Source organism: Pyrus communis, chromosome 7, assembly GCF_041283825.1.
Source record: "Pyrus communis isolate YQ-2024b chromosome 7, ASM4128382v1, whole genome shotgun sequence".
NCBI lineage: Eukaryota > Viridiplantae > Streptophyta > Magnoliopsida > Rosales > Rosaceae > Pyrus > Pyrus communis.
The window spans coordinates 28,885,473-28,912,737 of NC_142571.1; the positions used below are offsets into that span (position 1 = coordinate 28,885,473).

A 27,265-nucleotide genomic window follows, 5' to 3' on the forward strand; every position below is an offset into this window, starting at 1 on the left:
AAGATATCATGAAGCTTTGTAAGATGTTTCTTTGGTAGTGAGGTTTTCGTTTCTTTTCCTTCTTATCTGTTAACTCATTAAATTTTCTAGTAGCTGGTTTCAGTACTTTCCTTCTTTTACAGTACTAATAATATATCATTTTAATTTGCTTAGTTTTTTTTTCCTTATAAGGGAAATGCTAAGGAGAATCTCACAAGGTGGAATTCTTTACAGACTCTCTGCCACTTTATTATTTTAGAGCTCGTGTTAACATTATGTCAAAAATATGAGTTGACAAAAAGTTCATAAAGAGCAAATGAGTCTTTTTTACATTTCTCTTTATAAATTTTGATAATTTTAATTATGATAGATTTTTGAGTGCCAATAATATTTGAATTCATCGTTTCGGATTCATAATCGTTGGTTAGTTACTTTCTTAGAAACCTCATTTTGGAGTAATATTCCAAATATGAAAAGTTATGATTGAATTATTGTTTAAATGTTAAATAACATGTTTATTTTATATTTTTTTTTATTAATGATGTATAATTTAATTTATAAATTTAACTTACGAATTTAATTTATCTAGCATTATTCTTATTTAATTGGGGGTTGAATAACGTCTAAATTCGATCATTTCTTGTTGCATAGTTATGTCAATGCATGCAGGGACACTAGTCCATCCTTGTCACAAAGTTAATGAAGGGGTAGTTTTGTCTTTTAGTTTTACTACACGAGCCACGTTGCCATACGACATGCACAAGTATCCAAACTCTGAAGCACTAAAACGAATGAGGATGCTCTCTTAATTCTCTTTGTGAGAATCTCGAGCATTTTATAATCGTGTCTGTTTATCGTACATCGTGTAATCATAAATCATTGTAAATTTTTTTTTATCTAAAATTGAATATAAATAGTACTTGATAAAAACTCATCACGTGTACGATGTATGATGTATCAAAATGCATGTTAATTATTATAAATCATTGTAATTTTTTTTTATTATTATGCGCTAAACGTATGATGTATCAAAATACAGGTTAATCATATTTTATAAGAGGCTTAGACATATAACCCGACTCATCCGACTGCCCTGCTGAAGATTTTCTCGTTCCAACAACACTCTCCAATAAAAGTGTAGACTAAGCTTAAGAACAGCAAAAGCCACTTTGACTTGGACAAAAGTATTTAAGAAAAAATGATGTCCACTCCCTCTCCTCTCAGCAAAACCAGCTTCCTGAAACCCCTATTACACTGCCACCTGTCCACCCTCCTCACCTTATGCTTTACCCTAACGTTTCCTTCTCCCCAGCTCTTCCTCTTAATTCTCTCTCTAACCTTCTTTCGCTCTCTCACAATTTTCTCTCTCTTCAACTCTTCTTTCTCTGCAAGAAACCCTAACACTAAACAACAAGAACACAAAAATATGTCAGGTGGAGTTGGTCCAACCTGCAGTGACATTAGTCTCCCCAAAGAACAAGAACATGAATTCAAGGAACACAACGACCAAACCTCCTCAAAACTCACCTCCCACCAGACGTTCCCATCTTTACACTCCGGCGCCACCGCCTCTCCGCTCAAAGCCGGTGGCGGTACGTTCTCCTTCCGGCAACTCAACGCCCTCGCCGTCGTCGTCGTCTTCTCCGCCAGCGGCATGGTAAGTCCCCAAGACTTTGCCTTCGTTGTCTTCTCCATGATCTACATGAACTTCATCTCCAAAGTTGCTTTCCCCGCCCTCAGTTCCTCTAAAGACCCCACAGTTTTCAACCCAAAAAACAAAATCCTCCGCCTCTACGTCCTAACGGGCGCCATCATCGGCCTTCTGCTCCCCATTGCCTACATTTTTGAGGGCATTTTCGAAGGCGATAAAGAAGGCATCAGCGCCGCTTCCCCGCACGTTTTTCTCCTCGCAAGTCAGGTGTTCATGGAAGGAATGGCTTTCGCCGACCGGTTCTCGACGCCCATACGTGTTTTCGTGCCGGTTTTCTACAATTCCAGGAGGATATTCACCATTGTGGAGTGGCTGAAGAGTGAGTTTTCCAAAGAATACGAGGAGTATGGTGGATCTGCAAGAAGATTGTACGTTGGGAGAGGACTTGCTATTGCAAACATGGGGTTTTGGTGCTTCAATTTATTTGGGTTCTTGTTGCCTATCTATCTTCCTAGGGCTTTCAAGAAGTATTACTCTGCCCATAAACTGAAAGACTATTGATCTTTAATGCACTAATTTCTTTTTCTTTTTTTTACCTTTTCGTTTATTAATGTCAAAGAAAAATAAATGAATAAAAGATCTTCATAGAATGTGAAATTTGATTAGAACAATGTAAAATATATGAATACTACTTGTGAATGACATGAAATTGGAAAAGGCATTGGTGACGTGTAATGTTCATTTCTTTTGTCATTAAAGGAGAAAAACTTGCATACACTTACTTCAAGGGTCTCATATATATGAGATTACAAGTGAGAAACTAATTTCATGAAGTAATTTCGTTAAACAGGTGCATGAAAGTTTTTTCCTATCATCGAATCCGCTCTGTGGAACCCAAGATTAAATATGGCCTTCCAACATATTCAAATTCTTGGAAAAGGCATTGGTGATGAGTAAATGTTCATTTCTACCATAAAGGAGAAAAACTTACATGTACCTATTTCAAAGGTTTCACATTCTTGAGCTTACATGTTCGAAACTGATTTCATGAAGCGATTTTCGGATGCATGAAAGTTTTTCTCTGTCATTGAATCTGCCCCGTGGAACCTAATGTTAAATATGGCCTTCCAACATATTCAAATTCTTGAAAAAGGCATCGGTGATGAGTAAATGTTCATTTCTACCATAAAGCAGAAAAACTTACATGTACCTATTTCAAAGGTTTCACATTCTTGAGCTTACATGTTCGAAACTGATTTCATGAAGCGATTTTCGGATGCATAAAAGTTTTTCTCTGTCATTGAATCTGCCCTGTGGAACCTAATGTTAAACATGGCCTTCCAACATATTCAAAACGACCATATTGTACAAAGCTTTTTAAATAACCTTTATTTTTCATTTCGATTTCATTACATCAACTGAAAGCGCTTACAACTTCTTGCAAGACTCTGTAAAAGCCAAATGGGGCCTATATATGAAACGAAGAAGAAAAGGTACATCTGTAAAATTCGGCATCGTTTCAAGAAAGTACAGGAGGCGGCCGCCATCAATGGCGGCTCAAGGAAAAAAACTGAGCAAAGTATGCGCCTCATAAACAACCACAAAAGAGAACATAAGCTCAAGGCAATGAGGAAAACTATGCTCCCAATTGTGGGATCTTCCTCTTCTTTTTTTCTGACATCTATTCATTTCCTTTCTTCGCCATAGAAGATGCCCACAGAACGAAAATTGCGTTTGGTGATGGAAAAAACAAACAAATGTACTCACATGCCATCAACACCAAAAACACTGCTCTCTTCTAAGCTTCTGCAGCAGCAAACCTCATCGGTAGCATCTATTCCAATCACTCAAGCTGCTGCACATTCGGATTAAATAGTGCTCTCTCGTAGATCATTATCTCCTGTCCAAACCTGCAAATCACCCGGTAACTCTCAGTCTAACCAAATCTTCACTCAATCTAGTCGCACACTCACTCACTCAATCACTCTCAATATCAGAGGATGTATTGGGACATACTTTTATATCTACGTGCAGAGCCATTGCCGTTTATATCTATTGGTGCAAGTTTCCTCTCTTGGCCCAACGATAAAATTTCCTGCATCCTTTCTGGCCAATCTGAATTTAATCTTCGTGCAAAATCCTCCACTTCCCTACATAAAGCATAAACATAAAGGAATGTAAGAAACAAACAGTCTTGCAATAATCATAAAATATCTGTAGAATTGGTACAACCATGGAAGGGGACATTTAACAGGGGCAAAGAAAATTTTCCGTGTACGTTGAGACAAGGGTCAGCATAATTCATATAAACAGTTAAATATTAGTGGTGGTGATCATTCTAATACGATTGAATAATATACTTTATAAAAACAGAAGTTTGATTCATCATCACAAACTAACTGGACATTGTTGTTACCTATCAAGTTCTTCCTTCATGGCAGGATCTAAATCGTCATCCAAATCACCATCATCAAGGTCAAGCTTTGATGAAAAGGTAACAGATGTAGAATCTTGCAACTTTGAAGAACTGGGAGACGGAGACTCAACGTTGATAGTGTCACCATCTTGGGAAGCAGAAGAAAGCGCATCCAAGTCCTAGAAATGTAGACAATGACAAAGAGAAATCACAAACAAGTTTTGACACATGCAGGAAAATTCACAAGCATACTATATACACACACGCTTAAGTGCCGATAGGTGGCTGTCTTGAGCGAGAGAAAGAAGTACCAACCTTGTTATGTCCATTTACATTGGTTGAAGAATCTTTTGGATGATCTTTTCTTCTTCGATTTTTCTTTTTATTCTTATTGGTCTTAACCCCCTTTGTTTCTGCAGAGTGTATCAGATTATGGTAGGCTTTGAGAGTAGATAACGAAAAACTAGATGGGTCTATCAAATACAACTTTCATATGACAAGCGATGGTACAGTAAAGAGAAAAAAAAACTTGAATGCTTAATTAAGTACCATGATATGTGTGAATCTACTGACTGAATGACCTATCAAAAAGTATGTAAACCCCAAAAAATATTGTGCTCCTTGTCCATGGAGGTAAGATAGGGATGCCAATAACCTTCAACAGAGTGGTCCTTTGCACCCGAAAAAAAAAGTTTTGAATAGATAAATCACCATTTCCCAGGCGGATACGGAGAATTCTAGCCTTGAAGCAAACTCACTTTACTCCCAAGAACACAGGAAAATTTATCTACTATGAATTTGAGAGCCAAACATACTACAACTTCAAACAGCGAAAAAGTTGCAAAAAAGTCAATAAATAAATCAAATCAATGTGTAAGAAAAAAGGCAGAAAACCTGAATGAAGAGAGATAATTTCTGGATCATACCTCTGTTTCCACCATTTATAAATGTCAAAAGATCATCAACTGAACGCTCATCGACATGCTCTTCCTCAGCCTCAACACTCTGAAACAAAACAATAAACTTTCTATTAATGCGATCATGTATGCACAGGTCTTAATGCTTCAAGCTTCCAACTACATAATTACATTTGTTTGTACTTTGCACAACTCAGATAATAAACATTGTGAAATATAAAATTACCACAGATATCGCATTTAACATATGGTAAAGGCTTCAAACTCTTCAAGTAAAAGTAAGCACCTTCAGTTTCTCTCTTTCTTTTAATTCTTTCCTCTTTCTAGCATATAACCGGTTAAGGAGCCGGATACGCGGATCATCAGTTACGTTCCTCAGAGGTTCCAACTTCTCCTCCTGGATCGAACCATATATACATGAAAAACATGGATGGAAGGTAAAAAACAAACTTTTGATAGTAACAAACCTCTGTGAGGTCATCCGGTAAATGAAATGTCTCGCGTATCTCCTCGGGTGTTTTTCCTTCAATAATTCGAGCAAGTGCTCGGCTGGTAAGATCAACCAAAGGCTTCAACTGGAGGCTGTCAGCAGCAGACGTCAACTCACATAACTTTTTTGTATCCATTCGAATAAATTTCTCATCAAAAGTTTTGCGCTCCTACACATGATAACAATACTATCAAACATATAAATTACTTCTGACTTCACCATGTACAGGATGATGATGGATAAAAAACTTCAAAACCACCCTTTTTTGCCCACATAAAGGGTAGCAGTATTTTCTCCAAGTTTTCTACATAAGATTTTCACCGTTGATTGTTAATTGGAAAATAATATCCTGTAAGAACAAAAAAGAAACTACGCATGTTAGAATCATATGTCAGACCTTATTAGAGCGACCGGGTACTTGATGAAACCGACAGTAGTCGAGTATTAAGCCCAATATGGCAGGATTAACTCGTTGAGGAAGTGATATAGCATAGTTTTTGGAAGATCCCATTCCTGTTTGCAATATTTCTCGGCAAATCATGGGACAAAACATGGCAACCTCTTCTTCTACTTGTTGGATTGAGCCATCAGCAGTTTGAAGCCAGATGTAAGATTTCATCTAATTGCACAAAACATAAGGAAAATCAGGAGGGAGTCAAACGAGAAACACAACTAATACTCCTATATACAACTAATACACCTATATCTCAGCTTGAACTACCACATATGCAACCCACAGAACCAATAACCCCAGGTGTAACAGTCCTAGCCACTATCTTCTATTTAATTTCTACACTGCTTATTCCGACCACTATGCACCAGCCCTTGTTACCAAAGAAATTACAACTCTCCATTTACATTCCACCAAGAGTTCGTCTAGAAACAAACTAATTCTTTTACTATACCTATTCATTTCCCATCATACTCAAGTGACAAAGGACCCTTAAAGATACATATGCTGCTGAAATCATAAAATGTGAAAACAAATGGAATGAAACTAAATAATCTAACTTGCCTAAATTACCATTTGTAATTCATCAGACAATGAAGTAGCATACCTCAGGTTTGACTACCGCCATGACACCTTCTGACATTTGACAGTGACACGCAACTAACTTTCAGAAGAGGTGAACCAAAAACCACCTTTCACCTCCACTTCCAAACAGAGTTACAGGGAAAATGGAACCTTTTCCTTATTCAAAAGCTTGACTTGATTAACTAAGTACAAAATAGTTATCAGTGCTTCCCAAAATGATACAATCTTGAATCCCAACAAAATTTGCGTTAGCATTCTTATCCGGAGAGCTTTCTCAAATATATTTCCTGTATTCAAAGTAAAACACAATAAGATTTGGGGAACAAACGAGATGATAACCTCAAATTCCAAGAAGAGCGTTATCAGTAACTTCAATATTTTAACTTAACTATAAAAGTTTACAGTGGTAAATGTAATTTGTAACAAGAAAAGGGGGAAGTATAAATGGGGGGGACTTCACTGGAGTTTCTCAATATCTAGGTGTGCATAAATGGGAAAGAAAGAAGAGAAATATTACAATACATGAGCAATATTGATGAGCACATAAATGGGAAAGAAAAAATAAGTTTCACACTAGCAGCACAAAGCTCAATACTCAATACCAGACGAAAATATTACAGATTGAATGTTAAATACAATACAAAATAGCATTTAATATTCATAAACCAACATTCAGAACTCAATGTAGTACTCGGTCTGCCAAAAGAAGTAAAGGGGCAGAATGCGGAAAGGAGACAACTTGGAAGCCAATCTATTGAGTTCTTCAATCTCCACGACCCAATAAGAAACAAGGTCGAACAGAGAGAGTGTAATGCAACCAATTGGTTGAGCAATTCAGCAAAAAAAAAGAATACCTTTATAAACAGTTGGGTTAGCTGAACCCAATAAGAAGTGATACAACAAACCATGTCAAATGGTTGCCAGGAAGCCGAAAATCCGAATTCCAGGACACATACAAAGGACAATTCAGATTACAAACCATGCCAAATGGTTTTCAGAATCCAACCCAGTTTCCATTTCCCACCAAGGAAAAATCTTCAACTTCCATTGTTGATGATTCCACCTCACAACTAACAAAATCCTTATCAACAGTAGTATTTCTATATAAATTAAATTTAGGGTTTATTTATCTAAAAAAAAAAAAAAATCAAAAGCAACCCCATCAAAAAACAGTCAATCGATTAAATAATTCTGAATTGGGAAAAATACAATTAGCCAAAGTTGCATGCATAAATCAATAGCATATGAAAATTTTCAATTGGAGAAAGAGCGGTGAGCATACCTCAAATACGAGCTGAAATGCATGGAAAATTTGGGAGGGAAATTTGGAGAGGTGGGAAAATTGGGGGTGGGAAAACTGGGGAGGGAGCTAGGGTTTCTGAAAGGCAAGGCTTTCTATCTCCGTTCTGTTCTCTCTGTGTTTTCCTTTTCCTCCTGTGTCATTTCTCTTCCAGCTATCACGATTTGGAGTCTGTGTGCGGTTGTTTCCGGCACGTGACTCTGTCGAAGAAGGAGGCGCCCTCGCACGTGCTGATAGTTAGGGTTTCGGACTTTTGGATTGTAGGAGGGATCGGCCCGGCGTTTGGGCGGGTCGGGTTGTGAGATGCCCAGTATCACGTGGGTTGGTTGAGGGTTTGGTAAAATAGGCCACCCCCAGAGTGATTTTTATCCTCATTTGTTTTATTTTCATGGACTCTTCACATTTGTCATATATTTTAAAGAAAATGAGTTTTAACGATAAGGATAAAATAAAGGATAAAATGAATTGTACCATGATTGACTTTTTAGTATAAAAATGTGACTTTTCGTTAAAGTGAACAATACCAGGAGTTTTTTCATTAAAATTCCCTATATTTTATGCATGGCACTGATTTTAGGTCGGATCGGATCGGAAACAAGCATTTCAATTTCAACTTAAAAGCTTTCAAAATCAAATTATAGTTCTAATTTATAAAAAAATTCAGAATCAAAATTTTCTCATAATTTTCGAAACATAATTCGAATCTCCTATATTTTTGTAGGAAATAATCAAATTTTTATATATCCACCATTCAATTATTGAATTATTTTTCTAAATTTTTGCAATATTATGATTATATGTACTCTTTGCTTTTAATATATAATAGTACAATTAAAACACATAATATGAAATAAAGAATTCCAACATACTAAAAATATTACAATACCAAACAATTTCAACAAGCCATGCCAATAACTGGAAACAGTGTACAATACGATAGAGTTTGCTCAAAAAATTTAAATCCAAATTAGAAGATAAACCCAAATAAGTAAAATCGTGAACAACAAATTAGTGAATAAAATGATGATAGTTATGATAATTAAATTGACATTTCCAAACTTTGTGTCAAAAAATTAGACACGAAAGACAAAATGGGCTAAAGAGGCTCTACCGCGGCACCCACCACCAAGGCAAGGAAAAAAACACTTCACCAAAACTGTCACTACAAACCACACTTAACCACACTTCAAGACTTTCTCATCTCTTTGCGTGCAGAGGGGGAGAGAGAGAGAGATGAAGAAGACGATGTGGTTCTTCAGAAGAAAAGGGCCACCTGGGTTCTCATCATCTTCCACAGCGGAGAAAGTTACTGAACGGATTGATGCCACTGGTCTCACCGCCATTGTTACACGTGAGGGAACTTCCATTTGCTTCTTCTTTCTTTAAGTTTGATATGCAGATGGTATACTTTCTTCAACTATTATTCCATGTTCTTATGGGAAAATTTTCTTTGGTTTTGCATATTGATGTTGCAGGAGCATCTAGTGGTATTGGCACCGAAACTGCACGCGTTCTTGCACTGCGTGGCGCCCATGTGGTTATGGCAGTGAGGAACATGGCCGCCGGTAAAGATGCAAGAGAACAAATAGTGAAGGCAATCCCCAGTGCCAAAGTTGATGCCATGGAATTGGATCTGAGTTCGTTATCATCTGTTAGGAAATTCGCATCGGATTTCAATTCCGCCGGTCTTCCTCTTAACATTTTAATGTAAGAAATGGAGAGATAATCCACCTCAGGTAATAATAGCTTGTCCTTTCATAAGTAACAATGCAGGAGTTATGGGAACCCCCTTCATGCTTTCGAAGGACAAGATCGAACTTCAGTTCACCACAAACCACGTAGGTATGTCGCATTTGTTACTCTGTAAAACTGACAGTTTAAAGTACAAACAACAACAACCAACAAATAGGGTCGGCTGTATGAATCTTAGAACGTTATTGACAGTTTAAGAAGTATTGTTGGTTAAGCTGTTCTAATTGACTGAATGTTTCTTCTAGTTTAGTCTGTAGCCAATCTAGTTTTAGACCTTTTATCTCTCGGCGTCGGAGCATATGCATCAATAAGAAGTGATATAACAAACCATGTCAAATGGTTGCCAAGAAACTGAAAATCCGAATTCCGGGACACATACAAACGACAATTCAGATTATAAACCATGCCAAATGGTTTTCAGAATCCAACCCAGTTTCCATTTCCCACCAAGGAAGAACCTTCAACTTCCATTGTTGATGATTCCACCTCACAACCAACAAAATCCTTATCAGCAGTGGTATTTCTATATAAATTAAATTTAGGGTTTATTTATAAGGAAATAAAAAATAAAAAAACAATCCCATCAAAGAAACGTCAATCGATTAAACAGTCCTGAATTGGGAAAAATACAATTCGCCACAGTTGCATGCATAAATCAATACCATATGAAAAATTGTCAATTGGAGAACGAGCGGTGAGCGTACCTCAAACACGAGCTGAAATGCATGGAAAATTGGGATAGGTGGGAAATTTGGGGGTTGGAAAACTGGGTAGGGAGCTAGGGTTTCTATCTCTGTTCTGTTCTTTCTGTATCACTTCTCTTCTTCCAGCCATCACGATTTGGTGTCTGTGTGCGGTTGTTTCCGGCACGTGACTCTATCGAAGAAGGAGGCGCCCTCGCACGTGCTGGTAGTTAGGATTTCGGACCTTTCGGACTTGGATGGAGGAGGTGATCGGCCCGGTTAGCGTTTGGGCGGGTCGGGTAGTGACCTGCCCAGTATCACGTGGGTTGGGTGAGGTTTCGGTAAAACAGGCCACGCCCACGGTGATTTTTCTCCTCGTTCGTTTTATTTTCGTGGATTCTCCACTTTTGTCATATATTTCATGCATGGCACTGATTTTAGGTGGGATCAGATCGGAAACAAGAATTCCAATTTTAATTTAAAAATTTTCGAAATCAAATTATAGTTCTAATTCGAAAATCGGAATTTATCAAAAATTTCGAAATCGATTTTACCTCATAATTCGGATCTCTTATATTTTGGCATGACTTTGGAATTTTTCAAACTTTTATATATCCACTATTCAATTATTTTTTTTTCCAAATTTTTGTGATATTTGCATGCCATCACAGGTGTGTAAGACGTAAAATCATATTAGACAAGATAAAATAGTACGTATGATAATATGTACTCTTCTTTTTTTAATATATAATAGGATGATTAAAACACATAATATGATACGGTCTAGTGATATTCCTCTTCACTAGTAAATGAGAGGTCTTAGATTCGATTCTCATCAAATGCGAATTTGAACCACATTATTACTAGCCCATTGTGAGATTAAACTCACTTCTCCCTTTAGTGTAGATAATATCAATTATTAAAATAAAAAAAAAATAAAAATACATAATATGAAATAAAGAATTCCAACCAACTGAAAATGATACGATACCAAACAATTTCAACAAGCTATGCCCACAACTAGAAACAGTGTACACGATGGTGGAGTTTGCTCCAAAAAAATCAAATCCAAATTACAAGACAAACCCAGATAAGTCAAATCGTGAACAAGAAGTTAGTGAATAAGATGATGATTATTGTGCTAATTAAATTGACCTTTCCAAATTTGTGGCCAAAAATTAGACACGAAAGAGAAAAGAAAAGAACACTTCAAGTAACCGTCACTATAAATTACACTTCGAGTCTTCGAGACTCTCGCATCTCTTTGCGTGCAGAGGGAGTGAGTAGAAGAAGATGTGGTGCTTCAGAAGAAAGGGGCCATCTGGGTTCTCATCATCTTCCACAGCAGAAGAAGTTACTGAAGGGATTGATGCCACTGGTCTCACCGCCATTGTTACAGGTGAGGGAACTTCCATTTGCTGCTTCTTTCTTTAAGTTTGATATGAAGATGGTATACTTTCTTCAACTATTGTTCCTTGTTCTTATGGGAACATGCTCTTTGGTTCTGCATATTGATGTTGCAGGGGCATCTAGTGGTATTGGCACCGAAACTGCACGCGTTCTTGCACTGCGTGGCTCCCATGTGGTTATGGCAGTGAGGAACATGGCTGCCGGTAAAGATGCAAGAGAACAAATAGTGAAGGCAATTCCCAGTGCCAAAGTTGATGCCATGGAATTGGATTTGAGTTCGTTATCATCCGTAAGGAAATTCGCCTCGGATTTCAATTCCTCTGGTCTTCCTCTTAACATCCTAATGTAAGTAATGGACAGAAATGCTTCAAGTTCTTGAATAGGCTTAGTTCATAAAATCCACCTCCGGTAATAATAGCTTGTCTTTTCATAAGTAACAATGCAGGAGTGGGAACCCCTTTCACGCTTTCTAAAGACAAGATCGAACTTCAGTTCGCGACAAACCACGTAGGTATGTTGCATTTGTTACTCCGTAAAACTGAAAGTTTAAAGTACAAACAACAGCAAAACCAACTACAACAACTAATCATTTTTCACTTAGTGGTGTCGGCATTATGAATCCTAGAACGCCAGTGACATTTTACAAAAGTATTGTTGGTTAAGATGTCCTAATCGACTGAATGTTACTTCCAGTTTAACTGTAGCCAATCTAGTTTTAGACATTCTTTTAACAGTCGGTGTCGGAGCATATGCATCGATAAACTCAGCCAACCGTTCATAATTCTTTGATTCGGAGGGGTTGATTTGTATCTTTTTGGTTATGTTCCTGATTCTGCAGGTCATTTTCTTTTGACAAATCTTTTGTTGGATACTATGAAGAAAACAGCACGCAAAAGCGGCAAAGAAGGGAGAATCGTAAATGTGTCCTCAGAAGGTCACCGCTACCCGTATCCTGAAGGAATTCGTTTTGATAAAATTAACGACCAAAAAGGGTAACATTGAGATGATTCTTAGTTATTAGTTACGTGTTACCGCAACAGTCATGCATAAAATTTTGATTAAATACGGATGGAGCTTATGCAACAAGTAAGTTTGGATTTGGATTTTGATGCCATATCAGTACTTCTGCCTATCTGCAGGTACAGTAACTTTCGTGCATATTGCCAATCGAAGCTTGCTAACATTTTGCACGCTAATGAGCTTGCAAGACGCTTAAAGGTAATCAGCAACGTTAAACCAGCAGAATCGTGATTCTGAAAATACCCGCTTGCATACATCGGTCCACTACTTCTGTACTTTTATGTGTAGAGATAAACACACATTGTGTGTTGATTGAACTCCGTTATTTGTGATTGTTCAACAGGAAGAAGGAGCAGATATAACTGCAAACTCACTTCACCCTGGTACAATTGTTACCAATCTGTTTCGTTATAACAGCGCTGTTAACGGTAAATCACTTATGGGAGTCTTATTTAAATGTAGAATTCCGATATAAACTGCATACTATCACTTGTCGAGGAGGCTTTGTGTTCAGTGTATGTTTGAAGTTTAAACCGAACCAAAATTGACGTCTATCTACAAATCTCAAATTTACACATTCATTATCTACGTGCTTAGTTTCGGATAATCAGACGTTTGGTTTTCTGGTTTGATGCAGGGCTTGTTAAAGTGCTTGGTAGAGCTGTGCTTAAAAATGTTAAGCAGGTAAGTTACATCTGCTTGAACCTCTAGAGCAAACAACATACCAAGCGAGTTTGAGTAATTCGAATTATGATGAACTTTCAAATAGTCGTTCAAACGTAGAATGTCGTGTTGTTTATTAACTTTGTCGATTACAGGGAGCTGCAACGACGTGCTATGTGGCACTGCATCCACAAGTCGAGGGGATGACGGGCGAATATTTTCGGGACAGTAACCTATCCAAGCCAAGTCGACAAGGTCAAGACGCGGAGATGGCAAAGAAACTATGGGATTTCAGCATGGATTTGACTAAATGATCTTCTCAAAACTTAAACTCTATGTAAATACTTAAGGGAGTGCTCTTTGTGCTATGTCGTTTTTAGGGTCAACATGTTCTAAGATTCATACATCGGACTCTCCTTACTAGTATAATGCTCAGCGGTGGTTGTTTGTTGTTTGAATAATAGACTTGAAGAATGCTGTTACTTATAAATCAAAAGTTGAACAATATCCTTTCAAAGTGAATAAACTCCTTTTTTCTGCTCGTAACCTTGTCGTTTTGATTCAAGATTGCTTTTCATTTGATATCTTGTATCAAGTTTAGGAATTTCATCTTCGAACAAAATTCCGTTGTTAAACATAGATGTCCAACCTATTGAAAATATCACAAGGCCAAACAATCTTAGCAAGTTATGTCAATAACTAGCAACAGTGTACAAGACAGTGGAGTTTGTTCCAAAAGATTTAAATCCAAATTACAAGATAAACGAAAATAAGCCAAATTGTGAACAACAAAAATGCGGGAGTTATGGGAACCCCCTTCATGCTTTCAAGGACAAGATCGAACTTCAGTTCGCCACAAACCACGTAGGTATGTAGCATTTGTTACTCTGTAAAACTGACAGTTTAAAGTACAAACAACAACAACCACAACAGCCAACCATTATCGTACTAAATAGGGTCGGCTGTATGAATCCTAGAACGCTATTAACAGTTTAAAAAGTATTGTTGGTTAAGCTGTTGTAATTGACTGAATGTTTCTTCTAGTTTTGTCTGTAGCCAATCTAGTTTTAGACCTTTTAACTCTCGGCGTTGGAGCATATGCATCAACAAACTCAGCTAACCTTTCATACTTCTTTGATTCGGGAAGGATTGATTGTATCTATTTGGTTAATATTCTGATTTTGCAGGTCATTTTCTGTTGACAAATCTTTTGTTGGATACTATGAAGGAAACAGCACTCGACAGCGGCAAAGAAGGGAGGATCATAAATGTGTCCAACCCAGTTTCCATTTCCCACCAAGGAAGAACCTTCAACTTCCATTGTTGATGATTCCACCTCACAACTAACAAAATCCTTATCAACAGTGGTATTTCTATATAAATTAAATTTAGGGTTTATTTCTATGGAAAAAAAATCAAAAAACAATCCCATCAAAGAACTGTCAATCGATTAAACAATCCTGAATTGGGAAAAATACAATTCGCCACAGTTGCATGCATAAATCAATACCATATGAAAAATTGTCAATTGTTGGGCAACGAGCGGTGAGCGTACCTCAAACACGAGCTGAAATGCATGGAAAATTGGGAGGGGTGGGAAATTTGGGGGTGGGAAAACTGGGGAGGGAGCTAGGGTTTCTATCTCTGTTCTGTTCTTTCTGTATCATTTCTCTTCTTCCAGCTATCACGATTTGGAGTCTCTGTGCTGTTGTTTCCGGCACGTGACTCTATCGAAGAAGGAGGCGCCCTCGCACGTGCTGGTGGTTAGAGTTTCAGACCTTTCGGACTTGGATGGAGGAGGTGATCGGCCCGGTTAGCGTTTGGGCGGGTCGGGTAGTGAGATGCCCAGTATCACGTGGGTTGGGTGAGGTTTGGTAAAATGGGCCACGCCCACGGTGATTTCTCTCCTCGTTTGTTTTATTTTCGTGGACTCTCCACCTTTGTCATATATTTCATGCATGGCACTGATTTTAGGTGGGATCAGATCGGAAACAAGCATTCCAATTTTACTTCAAAAATTTCCGAAATCAAATTATAGTTCGAACTAGAAAAATTGCCCGCGCTTCGCTACGGGTTTTGGAACTATTATCCACAACAGGCATGAATAGTTTGCATAGAAAGGTGCACTACAAAGTATTAGTCAGCTCATGCAATACATACAAAATTTCAAGCTATTATCCACAACAGGCATGAATAAAGTGCACAAAAAAATATTAGTCAGCTCATGCATAACATACAAATTTTCAAGCTTTGAATTTGCCTTGTTCGCAAGTGAGTATTCTGTTCTGTTTACAACCATTGAACTTATTATGTGAATCCAAAGTGGAAAAGCCAGGAAGACATTCACAAACCCAAATCAAACTCACCAAATCTGACATTAAAGAATAAGTGGGAAAGCGAGGAGAGACGCAGGTGTAGAGGGAGAGACGGAGAGAGGGAGAGAAAAAGGGAGATTACAATGAGTGAGTGGGCAAAATTTAAAAGCTTCGGTGAACTCTCGTTGCATCAATAGGATTAGAAGATTCTGGAAATAAAAAAAAATTACCGAACGACCATAAATTCAATTAAATAAAATTTTAAGAATTTCGTAAAATCCTGGAACGAATGCTCACAAAAGATGAATAACATATAAATTTAAACAACAAAAAAATTGAAAAATACCTCAACAGAACAGATGGGCAATAGTTATAAACTACTGGCCTGGAAATAGTTGACAAACCACAACCCCATGTCCATGATGTCATCACCTGAAAAGGTATGTAATATATGTTTGTTAATTTCTACAACTAAAATAAAAAACCAACATACTTACTCATGTGTTATGTTATGTGAAAATCCAAATGAAAATGTATTAAAAAATAATAATAATTATACAGTAGCAAATCTTCATAGAATTCTTCTTCTATCTCCTCCACTTTTTGACCACGATGTCTGCTTCCATATATTAGGTAAACAACACATGAATACATTTAGGATAGAAAATAAACGTTTATTTTAACCCTGCACCAATCAGCTAAATTTCGCAGTAAGCACAACATGTTCATTCCCTACTTAACAGTGAATTAACTATCTACCACTGCCAGATAAATAAGCATTGGTCTTCAAATGATACTTATTAAACTTAACCTTCTTCTTAATTAACACGAAACCGTAGATAATCACCCAAACCAAACTGTTATTCAGTATATAAAGCAAATTACAAACACTTGGAACAAACATTTCAAATTATAACATCTAATTATGCAATTTCAACTCGATTTTACTCCGACACAATCAAATTTCACACAACTAAACACGAAACGCATCAAATTTGAGGGCTTAAGAGCAGCATTACGTGCAAAAACTCAAATTTCAATCACCTCGGGCGATCAGAAGCAGAAGGAAGAAGGCCCAGCAATCTGGCACACCTAAAGGAGCTCAGAATCTTCTCGCCGACCTTTGACAAATCCATCGCACCCCCTTAATAGGGGGCCAAAAATGAAACCCCAGAGCTCTCACTGCCCTCGCTCAAATCGTCATTGAACACAAACAGATTCGCCAAAACACTGCCGAAGGGAGACAGATTCAGCTGCATTTCAATTCGAACCATGGAAAATGACTAACCCAATTTTCAATCACTTAAAAGTAGATCGAGTGAGAGAGAAAGTATACTGTCGTAATAAAAAAAATCAGGCAATCATCATTTTCTATCAGAGCAACCAGGAAGAGAATAAAATCCCCAAGAGCAGAGAGAGAACTCACCGAAATTGAATCGTATGGAGAGAACGAACCATTGATGAGGAAAGTGGCAAACCAAGGAGAGGGGCGACGTATGAGTGAGTTTTGGGCTGTGGGTTTCGGCTTTCTCGTTCAGGGGAAATGGGGAGGATTCTAGGGTTTGGGGAAGCAAAGAGCAGGGAGAAATAAGGAGGAGCCATCCGGATACCCCAAAAAACGAAACGATTTCTAGGGTTTGATGGGGTGTTCAGGCTGTCGGACTTGCTGGGGAATGTTTTTTTTTTCGAAGCTATGGCTGCAAAATGGAGGCGCGGCTAGGGTTTTTTTTTTTTTTTTTTTTTTTTTCTTTCATTCATTTGCAGAAAGGTGAGAGAGAGCAGAGAGTTCTCGAGGGGTAGGAGGCTTCCACAGCTGCAAGGGTTGGAGAAAATGAAACAATGGCAAAAACGTAATTAACTCAAAATTGAGGGCCCACATCCCCTCACCATAGCGCACGCACAGCCGTCAATCCCACGAATGCATCCCGATATAATGGGCAGCCCAACACGTGTATAGCAGGGCACCCAAATCCCACGGCCAAAATTACCCTCCTATCTTTTCATAATTACCCTCCAACCCAGCCCTAAAACTAATGGCTTTCTTGAAAATAAGGTGAAACTGAGGGGGATTTTTTTTACTGTAGCCATGAACGATTCGTTATCGTATCCCCGAACACTTGTTAATTTCATGTCGTGTCGTGTCGAGTTATTGGGTTGTGTCAAAAATTTCTAGACCTACCTCTCTCCCTCTCTCCCTCTGCACGCAAAGAGAAGGGAAAGTCTCTAAGTGCGGTTTTTAGTGACAGTTTTGGTGAAGTGTTATTTTCTTTGCTTTGGTGGTGGAGCCTCTGTAGCCTATATTGTCTTTCGTGTCTAATTTTTGGACACAAAGTTTGGAAAGGTCAATTTAATTAGCACAACTATCATCATCTTATTCACAAATTTATTGTTCACAAGTTGACTTATTTGGGTTTATCTTGTAATTTGGATTTAATTTTGTTTTGCAAACTCCACCATCTTGTACAATGTTTCCGGTTATTGACATAGCTTGTTGAAATTGTTTGGCATCGTGACATTTTCAATAAGTTGAACCTGGTTCTATTTGTCTTAGTTTATCCTCAAAATTGAAAACTAAACTAATAAGATTTATTCGGTTTGCATCGTTCCAATTCTTGTCAAAATGTTTTAGGACAAACAAACCAAACCAAAGAACCGAACTAGTTCAGTTTCAATTTGGGACTTCACGGTTTTAAACTCAGGGTCAATCGAGCTCAATTTATAGGGACATGTTAACAATTCAATACTAAGCACACCAATACTATTCCACAACTTGCATCTTAACATCATAGTACGACATGTGTAATATTTTATTACAAAATGCTTGAAACGAAATTAACGGTAAAATTCTTGAATATCAATTATATTTAATTTAGTTAGGTTTTTTATGCAAGAATTTACATTATTGAGCAAAAAAAAAAAAAAACAGGATAAAATAGTACATACATTATTAAAAAAACATCTATAAAATAAAGATTCTTTTTTTGTTCCCTCTTACTTAGGGGTGAAAGTTTGATTGAAAATTTCTATTCTTAGTCTGAATATTTTTTATTCTGAAAAATTTCGATGACATCTGAATATACCTATTAGATCCGAAATTTCTCAAACTTAGTACTATATATATAAGCATGCATATTCTTATTTTATCATGTTTATTCTTAATTTTAGATATTCTTTATTTCATATTGTATTTTAATCATACTATTATATATTAAAAATGACATAGCTTGTTGAAATTGTTCCGCCTTGCGATATTTTCAGTAGGTTGGGCATTTATGTTTAACATAGTATAATGTTGTCTTGCACTACCTGTTTTGTTCTATCATCGTCATCATGTATGTAGTGTACATCATCACTCAAGTGAAACGAAGAAATCTAACTGCATGGTTCTCTCTTATACCTCTTCAACTTCTTTGGTCTTTTCGTAACGAATGTTAAGTGAAAATGTCATCAGTCCATCAATAAGCACCCGAACAACGGCATTTTGTTTCGAAGATGAAATTCCTAAACTTGATACAAGATATCAAACGAAAAGTAATCTCGAATCAAAACAACTAGGGTTCGAGCAGAAAAAAGGAGTTTATTCACCTTGAAAGGATATTGTTCAACTTCTGAGTTATAAGTTACAGCATTCTTGGAGTCTATTATTCAAACAACAAACCACCACCACTAAGCATGATCCCAGTAAGTGAGATCGGCTATATGAATCTTAGAACGACAACGCAAAGCGCATTCTTTTTAAGTCTTTATATAGAGTTTAAGTTTTCAGAAGATCATTTAGTCAAATCCATGCTGAAATCCCATAGTTTCTTTGCCATCTCCGCGTCTTGACCTTGTCGACTTGGCTTGGATAGGTTACTGTCCGAAAAATATTCGCCCGTCACCCCCTCGACTTGTGGATGCAGTGCCACATAGCACGTCGTTGCAGCTCCCTGTAATCGACAAAGTTAATAAACAACACGACATTCTACGTTTGAACGACTATTTGAAAGTTCATCATATTTCGAATTACTCAAATTCGCTTGGTATGTTGTTTGCTCTAGAGGTTCAAGCAGATGTAACTTACCTGCTTAACATTTTTAAACACAGCTCTACCAAGCACTTTGACAAACCCTGCATCAAACCAGAAAACCAAACGTCTGATTATCCGAAACTAAGCACGTAGATAATGAACGTGTAAATTTGAGATTTGTAGATAGACATCAATTTTGGTTCGGTTTAAACTTCAAACATACACTGAACACAAAGCCTCCTCGATAAGCGATAGTATGCAGTTTATATCGGAATTCTACATTTAAATAAGACTCCCATAAATGATTTACCGTTAACAGCGTTGTTATAACGAAACAGGTTGGTAACAATTGCACCAGGGTGAAGTGAGTTTGCAGTTATATCTGCTCTTTCTTCCTGTTGAACAATCACAAATAACGGAGTTCAATCAACACACAATGTGTGTTTATCTCTACCCATAAAAGTACAGAAGTAGTGGACCGATGTATGCAAGCGGGTATTTTCAGAATCACGATTCTGCTGGTTTAACGTTGCTGATTACCTTTAAGCGTCTTGCAAGCTCATTAGCGTGCAAAATGTTAGCAAGCTTCGATTGGAAATATGCACGAAAGCTGATGTACCTGCAGATAAGCAGAAGTACTGATATGGCATCAAAATCCAAATCCAAACTTACTTGTTGCATAAGCTCCTGATAGAATTTCTGATCTCAATAAATAATTCACTCATACACTACCGGCCTTACGGGAAGGCTTTGTTATATATACTACAAAATGACAGTTAGATGTTTTATATACATCTTACACACACACACACACAATAAACTAAAACTGGCGTGCTTGCTGCCCATGCTGTCAAGGAATATTGCAGCCAGTGCAGTATTCCTTCTGTCCAGGTTACTGCCCTCCCTGCTGTCCATGAGTCAGCAATCACATGTCCACTATAGTTGTAATGATGGCAGGCACTTTAGAGTTTAAACATGAGCTGGATGACTTGGTCTAACAGCCCTCCGCAAGCTGACAGGCCGAGAAACAACTGGAAGCTTGGACACCAAAAGCTTGAAACGCGAGGAGGACAAGCCCTTTGTAAACAGATCAGCGAGTTGATCTTGAGAACAAATAAAATGTATCAGAAGCTGCTTTCGAACCACCTTCTCACGGACATAATGATAATCGACCTCTAAGTGTTTTGTCCGTGAATGAAATACTGGATTGGAAGCTAAGGCTATGGAAGAGACATTATCGCACCATATGTGGGGAAGAAGAAGATGCAGATGAAGGTCTTTGAATAGTGACCTAAACCAAGATAGCTCAGCAGCCGTGTAGGCTAGTTGCCTATATTCAGCTTCTGTACTTGACCGAGAGACAGTCTTCTGTTTCTTTGAGCTCCAAGACACCAGATTGGACCCCAAATAAATACAAAAACCTCATGTAGAGTGACGGGTATCAGGATTGCCCGCATAGTCGGCATCAGAAAAAGCATGCAGTTGCATATCTCCAGGTTTATAGACAAGACCATGATCATACGTGGCCTTTAAATATCGCAGGATACGTTTCACTGCCATCCAATGAGTGTCCTTGGGGGAGTGCATAAATTGGCACACCTGGTTAACAGCATATGAGAGATCCGGTCTCGTGATGGTTAAATATTGCAACGCACCAACGACACTACGATATTGCTCAGGATGTTTGTAGGGTTCACCAACATAAGCACTCAATTTTTGGCCTGTAGAAACTGGAGTGGAAATTGGCTTGGCATCTTTAAACTTCGTTCACTCAAGCAAGTCCAGAGCATACTTGGATTGAGTCAAATGCAGGTTGTGACCAACGTAAGTGGCTTCAACGCCCAAGAAATAACTAAGGGGACCCAAGTCTTTCATGGAAAACAAGGTGCTAAGCTTCGTGATCAACCATGCCATTTGAGTAGTGTTGTTTCCTGTGAGCAATATGTCATCCACATAAATAAGAAAAATCAAATAAACTCCTCTTTGATTAAAAACAAACAAGGAGTAGTCACATATGGATTCTTGGAACCCTAACTGAAGGAGAAACTCAGAAAATCGTTGAAACCAGGCCCTAGGCGCCTGTTTTAAACCATATAAACTACGTTGTAGTTTACAAACATAGTTAGGATACTGGTTGTCAACAAAACCTGGTGGTTGCTTCATGTACACATCCTCATTCAAATACCCATGCAAAAATGCATTCTGAACGTCCAATTGTCGAACATGCCACCTCCGTGAAACTGCCAGACTCAACACAAGTCTAATGGTACTATGCTTGACAACTGGACTAAAGGTCTTCGTATAGTCGATCCCGGATTGTTGATGAAAGCCATTAGCCACAAGCCTAGCCTTATGGCGCTCAATCGAGCCATCTGCACGTCGTTTAATCTTGAAAACCCACTTGTTTGGCAATAAGTTCATGGCACGATGGTAAGGCACAAGAGTCCACGTACCACAGCGCTGCAAGGCACTGAATTCTTGAGCCATTGCATTCCTCCATTCTTTATGCTTTATGGCCTGACTAAAACATGTTGGTTCTGCCACCAGAGTGTCAGTATTAACATACAAAGCATATTTCGGGTTTGGCTTTTGTATCCCAGCTTTAGACCGAGTGGTCATAGGATGGATGAGAGGGGGTCAGGAATCAGCACGGGATCACAGGGTTGTGACGGAGTTGGGTTCACAGGGACAGCAACAACTATTTCTTGCTCATCTTGGTTTGGGAGAGGTTCACGAGAACTGGTAATGGGGGCAAGATTGGGAGTAGGAGCAGGTGGTTCATTTAGTGGTGGAGTATCTGGGAACCTAGTTGTAGTGGCGGGTTGGACATTGGGTGGGGCTAGACTGTGGTTAGTTGGTGTACCAGGGAGAGGATCTGAAAAATGAAAAAGAAGCTCAGAGGGTGGAGAGATACCTTTTGTGCAGACGTTTTCCTTGAGAGATGTAAGTTCCTGGAAGGGAAAGGAATCCTCATCGAATAATACATGGCGAGACAAATACACTCGTCTCGTGGATAAATCCAAACACTTGTATCCTTGGTGATTCAACGAATATCCTAAGAAAACACAAGACTTAGACTTGGGTTGAAGTTTGTGTTTGGCATAGGGTGTCAACCAAGGAAAACATGTACACCCAAAGACTTTAAAGGATACATAAATCGGTGTTCGATGAAATAGCTTTTCATATGGAGATTTGTTTGACAAAACCTTAGTTGGTAACCTATTAATTAGATATGTGGCTGTCAAACAGGCATCAAACCAATATTTGTCAGGGATGTGGGCATGGGAAAGCATGACAACACTAGTTTCGACTATGTGGCGATGTTTTCGTTCCGCCATTCCATTTTGCTCAGGATGTTTAGGGCATGAAAACCGTTGGGAAATACCTTGAGTCGCAAGAAACTGTTTAAAGGCTTGACTCTTATACTCACCACCTTCATCACATTGAAGGGTTTTAATGAATGTGTTAAACATTTTTTCAACATGCGCCTTAAATGTGACAAAAATGCCAAATACTTCAGATTTGTGTTTCATGGGAAAAATCCAAGAATAGCGAGAAAAATCATCGACAAACAAAACATAATAACGAAAACCTTCAATTGATATAACTGGTGAACACCACACATCGGAATGCAAAAGTTCCAAAGGAGAGTGAGACACAGACTCGGACTTGCTAAAAGGAAGTTTGGTACTCTTGCCCAAAGGACAAGAATCACAAAACAGTACATCGGCAGTACCATGACTTGGTACTTGATTATTTGAAATTAAAAGCTTAATAATTGAAGACGCAGGATGACCAAGACGAGAATGCCATTTTTTGGCTGAGACTCTAACACCTAAGAATGTTGACATAGGATACTGGGGTAATCCACCGCCACCTGGAAATGGGTATAACCCATTCTCACATCTCCCTCGGAAAAGCGTCTTCTGGGTCTTGAGGTCCTTGACAAGGAAAAAATGAGGAAATATTAGTAGGTAGCAATGGATATCAAGAGTGAATTTATGGGCAGAAATAAGGCTAGTGGAGGCGGATGGACAATGAAGGATATTGTTTAGTTCAAATGAGCAAGCCTTAATACTGATTTTATTCGAACCATAATGTTTAATGGAAAGGCCAGTATCATTACCTACACCACCGATATTCTCATTACCATTGTACTCCTTTGGATTTACCAGATTTTGAATATCAGGAGTGACATGGGCATTAGCTCCTGTGTCCAGTAACCAGGTGCCATTTTGTTGTTGATTCAAAGTAATTGGTGAAGAGGCCATAGCAGTAAGACGTTTGGTTGGAATACGTCATTCATAAGCACCATTCATGCGCTGATAACAATCTAAAGCAGGATGGCCAGGCTTACCACAAATTTGACAAGTGATTCGCTCTCCACTTGTATTGAAGCGTTCCTCATTAATGGCAGGATTACGCTGATTAGTGTTGCGAGGAAAGAAACCTCGCTGGTTGATAGGAGAAGCACCACCTCGATTGGACGGAAAACCACCACGTCCATTTCCACGAGAACGTCCACCACGTCCTCTTGCAGCTACAAAAGCATTGACTGGAGTAGCTTCCACCATAGGTACAGTTTGTTCCATCATGCGCCTCTCCGTGGTCAAAAGGAGGGCTTCAAGGGTTGGATACGTGATCGGAGTATCACGTGCCTGAGCTACATTGACAGTCATCTCGAATGCAGGTCCAAGGTTATTAAGAATAATTTGAACTAGTTCATTATCACTTACTGGTTGTCCGGCGAGGGCAAGATTATCGGAAATAGCATTGACACGATCCAAGTAATCAGCTACTGAGAGATCGCATTTTTTGGTCAGGAGCAATTCATTGCGCAGAAAGAGAATGCGATTCTGAGAAGTGGATGCGTAACGCTGCTCAAGAGCCTCCCATGACGCACGAGATGTGCGTTTGCTGGCAACAGTTGCTAGAACGGAAGCAATCAGCGAGCCATTGATCCAACTCAGAACCATTTGATCGCGTTGCACCCATGTAACATACTCCGAATTGACAGCAGTATTTCCAGCCAAGTGTTTCGGAGGACAGTCCAGAGAGCCGTCGACGTAACCCATCAGGTCACGACTCTTCAGTATTGGCAAAATCTGCGCCAACCATAGAGGATAGTTGGCACGATCAAGCTTAATATTCACTATGGTAGTCATGGAAGAGGAGAAGGGATTGACGGATGAAGTTGCAGGAGGGGGAAAAATAGGGTTGACATTATTAGTTTCAGCCATGGAAACAGTGATGCGGAAGAAAAAAAAAAAAAACAAGGATCTTTTGTCGTTAGACAGAAAGGCTCTGATACCATGATAGAATTTCTGATCTCAATAAATAATTCACTCATACACTACCGGCCTTACGGGAAGGCTTTGTTATATATACTACAAAATGACAGTTAGATGTTTTATATACATCTTACACACACACACACACAATAAACTAAAACTGGCGTGCTTGCTGCCCATGCTGTCAAGGAATATTGCAGCCAGTGCAGTATTCCTTCTGTCCAGGTTACTGCCCTCCCTGCTGTCCATGAGTCAGCAATCACATGTCCACTATAGTTGTAATGATGGCAGGCACTTTAGAGTTTAAACATGAGCTGGATGACTTGGTCTAACAGCTCCATCCGTATTTAATCAAAATTTTATGCATGACTGTTGCGGTAACACGTAACTAATAACTAAGAATCATCTCAATGTTACCCTTCTTGGTCGTTAATTTTATCAAAACGAATTCCTTCTGTATACGGGTAGCGGTGACCTTCTAAGGACACATTTACGATTCTCCCTTCTTTGCCGCTTTTGCGTGCTGTTTTCTTCATAGTATCCAACAAAAGATTTGTCAAAAGAAAATGACCTGCAGAATCAGGAACATAACCAAAAAGATACAAATCAACCCCTCCGAATCAAAGAATTATGAACGGTTGGCTGATTTTATCGATGCATATGCTCCGACACCGACTGTTAAAAGGTCTAAAACTAGATTGGCTACAGTTAAACTGGAAGTAACATTTAGTCAATTAGGACATCTTAACCAACAATACTTTCGTAATATGTCACTGGCGTTCTAGGATTCATACTGCTGATCCCACTAAGTGAAAAATGATTAGTTGTTGTTGTTGGTTTTGCTGTTGTTTGTACTTTAAACTTTCAGTTTTACGGAGTAACAAAGGCAACATACCTACGTGGTTTGTCGGGAACTGAAGTTCGATCTTGTCTTTAGAAAGCGTGAAAGGGGTTAACACTCCTGCATTGTTACTTATGAAAAGACAAGCTATTAGAAACTTTTCTGTCCATTACTTACATTAGGATGTTAAGAGGAAGACCAGAGGAATTGAAATCCGAGGCGAATTTCCTAACGGATGATAACGAACTGAGATCCAATTCCATGGCATCAACTTTGGCACTGGGAATTGCCTTCACTATTTGTTCTCTTGGATCTTTACCGGCAGCCATGTTCCTCACTGCCATAACCACATGGGCACCACGCAGTGCAAGAACACATCTAGTGGTATTGGCACCGAAACTGCATTTGTTACTCCGTAAAACTGAAAGTTTAAAGTACAAACAACAGCTAAACCAACTAAAACAAACTACAACAACTAATCATTTTTCACTTCTGGGAGTCTTATTTAAATGTAGAATTCCGATATAAACTGCATACTATCCCTTGTCGAGGAGGCTTTGTGTTTAGTGTGTGTTTGAAGTTTAAACCGAACCAAAATTGACGTCTATCTACAAATCTCAAATTTACACGTTCATTATCTACGTGCTTAGTTTCGGATAATCAGACGTTTGGTTTTCTGGTTTGATGCAGGGTTTGTTAAAGTGCTTGGTAGAGTTGTGTTTAAAAATGTTAAGCAGGTAAGTTACATCTGCTTGGACCTCTAGAGCAAACAACATACCAAGCGAATTTGAGTAATTCGAAATATGATGAACTTTCAAATAGTCGTTCAAACGTAGAATGTCGTGTTGTTTATTAACTTTGTCGATTACAGGGAGCTGCAACGACGTGCTATGTGGCACTGCATCCACAAGTCGAGGGGGTGACGGGCGAATATTTTTCGGACAGTAACCTATCCAAGCCAAGTCGACAAGGTCAAGACGCGGAGATGGCAAAGAAACTATGGGATTTCAGCATGGATTTGACTAAATGATCTTCTGAAAACTTAAACTCTATATAAAGACTTAAAAAGAATGCGTTTTGCGCTATCGTTCTAAGATTCATATAGCCGATCTCACTTACTGGGATCATGCTTAGTGGTGGTGGTTTGTTTTTTAAATAATACACTCCAAGAATGCTGTAACTTATAACTCAGAAGTTGAACAATATCCTTTCAAGGTGAATAAACTCCTTTTTTCTACTCGAACCCTAGTTGTTTTGATTCGAGATTACTTTTCGTTTGATATCTTGTATCAAGTTTAGGAATTTCATCTTCGTCGTTGTTCGGGTGCTTATTGATGGACTGATGACATTTTCACTTGACATTCGTTATGAAAAGACCAGAGAAGTTGAAGAGGTATAAGAGAGAACCATGCAGTTAGATTTCTTCGTTTCACTTGAGTGATGATTTACACTACAGACATGATGACGATGATACAACAAAACAGGTAGTGCA

At 38.5% G+C, this 27,265-nt stretch overlaps 4 protein-coding genes and 1 long non-coding RNA gene across 8 annotated transcripts; 2 read left to right on the top strand and 3 right to left on the bottom strand.

The window, feature by feature from the left end:
- Nucleotides 1-1,272: 1,272 nt before the first annotated feature.
- Nucleotides 1,273-2,287, top strand: LOC137734539 (uncharacterized). The gene has a single exon (XM_068473783.2). It carries the CDS (start codon nucleotides 1,406-1,408, stop codon nucleotides 2,189-2,191), a length of 786 nt encoding a protein of 261 aa, XP_068329884.1. The 5' UTR covers nucleotides 1,273-1,405; the 3' UTR covers nucleotides 2,192-2,287.
- Nucleotides 2,288-2,993: 706 nt separating this feature from the next.
- On the bottom strand, nucleotides 2,994-7,991 carry LOC137735099 (SKP1-like protein 21). The gene is made up of 10 exons (XM_068474476.2): nucleotides 7,772-7,991; nucleotides 6,512-6,776; nucleotides 5,851-6,072; nucleotides 5,431-5,622; nucleotides 5,250-5,360; nucleotides 4,973-5,051; nucleotides 4,362-4,459; nucleotides 4,047-4,225; nucleotides 3,647-3,780; nucleotides 2,994-3,540 (listed from the first exon to the last, which is right to left on the bottom strand). Exons 2-10 carry the CDS (start codon nucleotides 6,545-6,547, stop codon nucleotides 3,524-3,526), a joined length of 1,068 nt encoding a protein of 355 aa, XP_068330577.1. The 5' UTR covers nucleotides 6,548-6,776; nucleotides 7,772-7,991; the 3' UTR covers nucleotides 2,994-3,523.
- Nucleotides 7,992-8,949: 958 nt separating this feature from the next.
- On the top strand, nucleotides 8,950-27,016 carry LOC137733534 (short-chain dehydrogenase TIC 32, chloroplastic). 4 transcript variants are annotated; one of them, XR_015964236.1, is made up of 9 exons: nucleotides 10,512-11,623; nucleotides 11,748-11,979; nucleotides 12,069-12,145; nucleotides 12,473-12,626; nucleotides 12,774-12,852; nucleotides 12,998-13,082; nucleotides 13,292-13,338; nucleotides 13,473-13,834; nucleotides 26,833-27,016. XR_015964236.1 is itself a non-coding variant. In XM_088696962.1 (8 exons), the coding sequence occupies exons 1-8, from the start codon at nucleotides 9,023-9,025 to the stop codon at nucleotides 13,629-13,631; spliced, it is 954 nt and encodes a 317-aa protein (XP_088553088.1). In that variant the 5' UTR covers nucleotides 8,950-9,022; the 3' UTR covers nucleotides 13,632-13,863. The 4 variants fall into 4 exon arrangements, 3 of the variants coding, with proteins under 3 accessions (XP_088553088.1, XP_088553087.1, XP_068328780.1); XM_088696962.1 differs by lacking the exons at nucleotides 10,512-11,623; nucleotides 11,748-11,979; nucleotides 12,069-12,145; nucleotides 26,833-27,016 and adding exons at nucleotides 8,950-9,140; nucleotides 9,265-9,496; nucleotides 9,552-9,631 and having other exon boundaries at nucleotides 13,473-13,863; XM_088696961.1 differs by lacking the exon at nucleotides 13,473-13,834 and having other exon boundaries at nucleotides 10,451-11,623; nucleotides 26,645-27,016.
- LOC137733536 (uncharacterized) lies at nucleotides 15,547-17,487 on the bottom strand. Its single transcript, XR_011068493.2, has 4 exons — nucleotides 17,059-17,487; nucleotides 16,677-16,885; nucleotides 15,979-16,064; nucleotides 15,547-15,841 (listed from the first exon to the last, which is right to left on the bottom strand). It is a non-coding gene; the product is annotated as an uncharacterized LOC137733536 (long non-coding RNA).
- LOC137734540 (short-chain dehydrogenase TIC 32, chloroplastic) lies at nucleotides 19,190-26,142 on the bottom strand. The gene is made up of 7 exons (XM_068473784.2): nucleotides 25,951-26,142; nucleotides 25,828-25,904; nucleotides 25,350-25,503; nucleotides 20,182-20,260; nucleotides 19,952-20,036; nucleotides 19,696-19,742; nucleotides 19,190-19,561 (listed from the first exon to the last, which is right to left on the bottom strand). Exons 1-7 carry the CDS (start codon nucleotides 26,115-26,117, stop codon nucleotides 19,403-19,405), a joined length of 768 nt encoding a protein of 255 aa, XP_068329885.2. The 5' UTR covers nucleotides 26,118-26,142; the 3' UTR covers nucleotides 19,190-19,402.
- Nucleotides 27,017-27,265: the final 249 nt, after the last annotated feature.